The sequence below is a fragment of the Cucurbita pepo genome, chromosome 16, assembly GCF_057944985.1.
Source record: "Cucurbita pepo subsp. pepo isolate OVF chromosome 16, ASM5794498v1, whole genome shotgun sequence".
NCBI lineage: Eukaryota > Viridiplantae > Streptophyta > Magnoliopsida > Cucurbitales > Cucurbitaceae > Cucurbita > Cucurbita pepo.
Window position 1 is genome coordinate 10,233,693 of NC_141813.1, and position 6,210 is coordinate 10,239,902.

The 6,210-nt window shown below is 39.0% G+C and overlaps 1 protein-coding gene across 1 annotated transcript; it reads right to left on the reverse strand.

Annotated features, from left to right (window-relative positions):
* Positions 1–749: 749 nt before the first annotated feature.
* On the reverse strand, positions 750–6,210 carry LOC111776903 (diaminopimelate decarboxylase 2, chloroplastic). Its single transcript, XM_023656311.2, has 8 exons — positions 5,671–6,210; positions 4,693–4,867; positions 3,154–3,303; positions 2,802–2,963; positions 1,671–1,856; positions 1,320–1,442; positions 1,114–1,203; positions 750–998 (listed from the first exon to the last, which is right to left on the reverse strand). The coding sequence occupies exons 1-8, from the start codon at positions 6,150–6,152 to the stop codon at positions 918–920; spliced, it is 1,449 nt and encodes a 482-aa protein (XP_023512079.2). The 5' UTR covers positions 6,153–6,210; the 3' UTR covers positions 750–917.

The window sequence follows — 6,210 nt, forward strand, 5'->3', positions numbered from 1 at the left end:
AGAAAAATCTTCTCGTTTCTCGTGATTAAATTAATAAAAATATTCTCGAACCAACTAAAAAAATATTTTTAAATTTTTAAAAATCTCAATAATAAGTCTAAAAATATCTTTACCGTTAATTTTGAATGGAACAGTTAATAATTTGTTTCTAATAATTTGTTTCAAAAATTATGTTATTAATTTTGTTTTGAGACAGAGTACAAAGTGTAAGGATATTTTTATTAATTTAGCCTATCATTTATGAGTTCGATGAGAAACCCGAGTAAGGTTCAATTGATGTGAAACCCGAGTAAATAAAGAGTAATATGAATCAACTGATACCTCATCTGAATGAAAATGATCACGAGTATATAATGATAAAATACTTAAAAAAATGAATAGTTACGGTCAATATCAACAATATGCACATTTTTTCCGGTGGTTAATTCATAAAGATTTCAAAGTTAAGTGCAAGACTCGTACGGGTTTGTATGTAAACTTTGTTCTTAGGCTTTTACATATTTTCTAACTCTAAGACAAGTCACCTTTTTTACGCTAACACATCGAAGGTATACCCGTTTTGCACGTGAATTGGATCGTCCCTATCGTTATATTATATGTTGGAATCAAACGAAACCGTTATCAAATCTCGAGGACTAAAATGACAATCAACTCAAGGATCCAGCCTCCACTCCATATTTGCTGTCTGCTATCTTTTAGCTCAATGAGACAGCGATCCTACCATTCTTCTATGCACATACAACATAGGATGAGAAACAAGAACATGTTTTTATTTGCTTTTTAAGGTTACACGAGTTCAAGAACTGTCTTTCTAAAAGTCAACATTGGCTAACAGCATGTTTGATCAATTGGAAAAAGCAAACATACATGTCATAAACGCGATATATCCGACAATGTGAAAGGACTCGGATCTCTGATCAAAGATTTTCGAAGAACCGGAGGTGGTCGTCGAACGACTCGCCATGCCTGATTTTGGACACTGATCCATCTTCTTCAACCTAAATTCAAAGAATCAAGTTCTTATAACTTCATTTAAGATCAGAGCAATCAAAATGAACTTAGCTTAGCTTAGATTTCCTAAAGTGGCATGTTAACGAGGCAGAAGCGACATACCCAGTACTCGGGAGGGCGCATCTTGAGATTGTAAGTCGATGCCATACTCATGCAGTACGCACCAGCATCATGGACAACCAAGCCAGCCCCCTGCAAAGAAAATTTACCCGTCGTTATAGACCACGTTCTTATATTTTCTTCGGATATTACAGAAGTATCACCATGGCCACGACTCGTGACCGGTCCCTAGCAGGATAAGATACTACCTTGGTTGGAGTTGGGAGTTCCCTTTGCTTCCCTAAGAAATCTGCAGACTCACAGACAGGACCAACCACATCGAAAGTTGAGATCTCGGCACCAGGCGATGCTGGGGCAACCAACTCTATGTGCTGCATCAAACACCGAGTCGATCTAATTATCGCCACGTATAAGTACTAAATGGTGTATTTGACAGCCAAGAGGCCCAAATAAGTACTCTTAGAAAGAGTGTCATACTAATCATAGAACGAAGAGCATGTCGGAAAACTAAGACGCGGTCGTAGAAAAGAGTTTGTTCATCTCCAAGCATGATTAGTATGTCTAACAACAAGATACAATCATTCTAGTGGAATACTTACTTGATATGCATCATAAAGACTAGGACGGATAAGTTCAGCCATGCTTCCATCGATTACAATGAAGTTTTTCGTCCCGTTAGTTTTTACCCCCGTAACTCGATTAACCAAACAGCAAGTATTGGCGATAAGTGATCTCCCGGGTTCAATGATTAGATTAAGATCTCGTGAAAGGACCAGCTCCCGAACCTGCATTAGCAGCCACATTTGAGAATGTTTACAAATCATAGTATAATTCTCGACAGGCAAGAATAAAAGAATAGCTCGTAGAAAAGTGTACATGAAACATCAATATCGAAACCATGCCACGCAAAGCATAAGGATAGACATGGTAATATGTGTTAGAAATCACAACCCTCTACAATGGTATGATATTGTCTACTTTGAGCATAAGCTCTCGTGGCTTTGCTTTTGATTTCCCTAAAAGGCCCCATACCAATAGAGATGTACTCCGTACTTATACACCCATGATCAACCCCTTAATTAGCCGATGTGGGACTCCTCTCCCAACGATCTTCAACCATCCTCCCTTCGAACAAAGTACACCATAGAGCCTCCCTGAGGCCTATGGAGCCCTCAAACAACCTCCTCTTAATCGAGGCTCGACTCCTTCTCTAGAGCCCTCGAACAAGTCCACCCTTTGTTCGACACTTGAGTCACTTTTTACAACACTTTCGAAGCTCACAACTTCTTTGTTCGACATTTGAGAATTCTATTGACATGGCTAAGTTAATCACAACCCTCCGTAATGGTATGATATTGCCCATTTTGAGCATGCATAAGCTCTCGTGGCTTTACTTTTGGTTTCCCCAAAGGCCTCATACCAATGGAGATATATTCCTTACTTACAGACCCATGATCAACCACTTAATTAGCCGATGAGACTCATCTCCCAACAATCCTCAACAATATGAACTATAGCTTCATTTCATGCATCAAGCAACTAAAACCCGAGTCCTAAACCACTAAGGATACCAAGGTGCCAGATGGGTCAAAAAGTTATTCCAACACTAAATAGTTTTCACATGACCAATATATTACTAAATCTCTATCAGCGTTCAACCCACGACAATAATTAGATCGGGTTAAACACGGTAATAGAAAAACTACATTTAAAGTTTTTTAAAGACGGACCGTATTAATTAGATCTCTCGGAGTAGGAAGAACGGCACCAGCATGATAATAATCTATCCCAAGTCCACCTCCAATGTTTAGGTAGTTGACTTCAAAACCTTGATCTCTGATCTGGTCAATGTAGTTGACCATTAGTTCTGCAGCATCTCTGAATATGTCCACCTACCATAAAAACAAATGATATCAGTAATCCAAGAAAATGACAAGATAAATTAAGAGCAACCACGAACAGTTCATGAACTTACACAATTATCAGTATAGATGTTAAAAAGTTATAGCCACAGCTTATACAAGTTCAATACAACTATTTCATAATGAAAGATTGAGGAAGATGTAATAGTTGAAAGCTTACCTTGGTGATGGTTGAACCAAGATGGCAATGGGCCCCGACAAGCTTAAGCTCGTCGGGATGTGCCTTGACAGCATCAAGAAACCATTGCAACTTTTCATTTCTAATACCGAATTTCGAGTTTTTGTTACCAGTGGCAACGTAAGGATGTACCTATGTAAACATTGTACACAGCCATCAAATTATGGAATGATAACAATTAACTTACCACAAATTATAAACATAAATGGAAAAAATAGGTAGCTTTATATATGCTTTTCGGTTGCAACTAGATGTGAAATAGTTTTTCTTTTCAAGGTTAGAACGCATTATTTTCAAAATATTGACGTTTGGGTGCTAACTACAGAGTACAAAGTAAACTGTAGATGGATTTTGTGAGATCCCACGTCGGTTGGAGAGGAGAACGAAGCATTCTTTATAAGGGTGTGGAAACCTCTCCCTAGCAAACACGTTTTAAAAACCTTGAGGGGAAGCCCGAACGAAAAGGCCAAAAAGTACAATATCTACTAGCGGTGGGCTTGGGCAAACGGAGGAATGCTATCATTGAGTAATGCATACAGTGAGTAGTCAATTTGTTAACAACAAAGATAAAAGAATCGATTAAGAAAACATCGGATACTACTAAGGGGAAGGGAGGATAAGGAAGCATTCCTTTTTTATCTCAGTTAGGGAACGGTTAGAACGACACGGCAAACCTTCATGGTAACATGATAATTGTTTGAGGAAATATTGACTGTAATCAATGATAAGATACAAGTTTTATGGTTTAAAGTGAACTTCAGCAATAGGTATTCTTGCTCCTTTCCTGCATTATAAACTGAAATACTCATATTAGACCTTTTCTTATGCAAAAACTATGGTGTTTTAACCAACTTTCTTGCACTTGAACCTAGAGTGAATCACAAGGAATCTATCAAATAAGCTTTTGATGAACCAAATAGTAATGTTGAGTTAGAAGGTTCAACTTGACAACACTAGGCCTCCCTGTTGTACGACTCTCACAAGACGAGCAAGGAGCCAAGTGACTAAGTAGCACGACCAATTTTCCCATTCGATTGTTTGGGGATAGCAGGGGAAGATTTATTGAGTTGGGGGATTGAGGTAGCACTTGTATTGATGGAGTATAAGTACAAAAGGCGAGTTTTGTGGACGTCACAGGATGTGAGATCTCACGTAGGTTGGAGAGGGAAACGAACGTTCCTTATAAGGGTGTGGAAACCTCTCCCTAGTAGACGCGTTTTAAAACCGTGAGGCTGACAACTATACGTAATGGACCAAAACGGATAATATCTGCTAACGGTGGGTTTGGGCTATCCTATCAGATATGAAGTACGAGTTACACTCTATAACAGCAATCCCACCCTATCGAGTTTTTTTGTTATTGAAAGATGATTGCTAACATTTATTTAACTAACTTACTCCTTCCATAAAACTTTTGTATTAAAAGATGACTCATTTCATACCGAACTTTTCACACGATATGAACGGTTGAAGAATAAAAGCAGCAACACACATTCATAATAAATAGTTATAAGCCCTTACCTGAGGGTCCACATCCGGATTAATACGAAGTAAAACATTAACTTTCTTTCCAGAAATTCTTGCAGCAGCCACAATATTTTCCAAGTCAAACTCACTATCCACATTCACAAAAACACCTTGTTCCGCAGCTAGAACCAAATCCTCCAAAAGCTTACCGTTCCCATTAAAAATACATCTGTAAACCGATCGTTAAAGGTAAAATCAGTTCGAGAAAATGGAAAACAATGGGGCGGAAACTGATTTTTTAAGTGAAAAAAGTTCACAAACAATTGAATATGCAAGGACCGAAGAAAATCCGGCTTGGAAATGTTAGGAATCACAACTCTCCACAATGGTATGATATTGTTCACTTTAAGCATAAGCTCTCATGGCTTTGCTTTTGGGTTTCCCCAAAAGGCCTCATACTAACGGAGATGTATTCCTTACTAATAAACCAACGATTGTTTCCTAAATTAGGGAATGTGGGACTCCCTCCCATCAATCTTAAACAATCCCTCCTCGAACAAAGTACACTATAGAGCCTCCCCTGAGGCCTATAGAGCTCTCAAACAGCCTCCCCTTAATTGAGGCTCCGAACAAAGTACACATTTTGCTCGACACTTTAGTCACTTTTGACTACACCTTCGAGGCTCACAATTTTTTGTTCGACATTTGAGGACTCTATTGACATGGCTAAGTTTAGGGCATGACTCTAATATCATGTTAAGAATCACAACTCTCCACAATGGTATGATGTTGTCCACTTTGAGTAGAAACTCTCGTGGTTTTGCTTTTGGGTTTCCCCAAAATGCCTCATACCAATGGAGATGTATTTCTTACTTATAAACTCACGATCATTCCCTAGATTAGCCAATGTGAGACTCCATTCCAACAATTCTCAACGGGAAATTCATCATGAAACCCACATCCAGTTACTTCCTCATAACAAATACCTCTTATAATCTCAAATGCAGTAATAAAGGACTAGGGAAGTTTCACCTGGTGGGATCAAAACCGGCATGAAGAGCCAACCGAAGCTCATTTCCACTAACAAGCACAGCCCCACAACCCAACTTCCTCAAATGCTCCAAAACTTTCAAATTATTATTGGCCTTAATCGCATAACCAATGATCGAATTCAGCCCTTCCAAAGCCTCTTTGTAAGCCTCAACATTTCTAGTTATCTGGGGCTTGCTGTAGAGGTAAAAAGGGCGTTTATCAACCGATTCCATGACTTCCTGAACCTTAATCCCCTCGCAGTAAAGAAACCCATCAGAGGATTTGGAGAAACAATGCTGAAATTGGGCTGTTTCAGGCTGAGTTTTAGAAGGGTTTTGTGAAAGAACAGCTTTTAGGGAGAGATTTTTGAAAGATTTGTGAAGTCGAATCGGAACACGGGCAGTGGGGATTGAGTTAAGGGAGTGTTTCAGGGTTCTGGGTAGTGAGGGTGAAGGAGAGTAGAGATTTGCCGCCGCCGCCATAGCTAAAACTCTCTCAAATTCGCAGTTGAGAGTGTCTGTAAACACCAAGGTTAGGTTT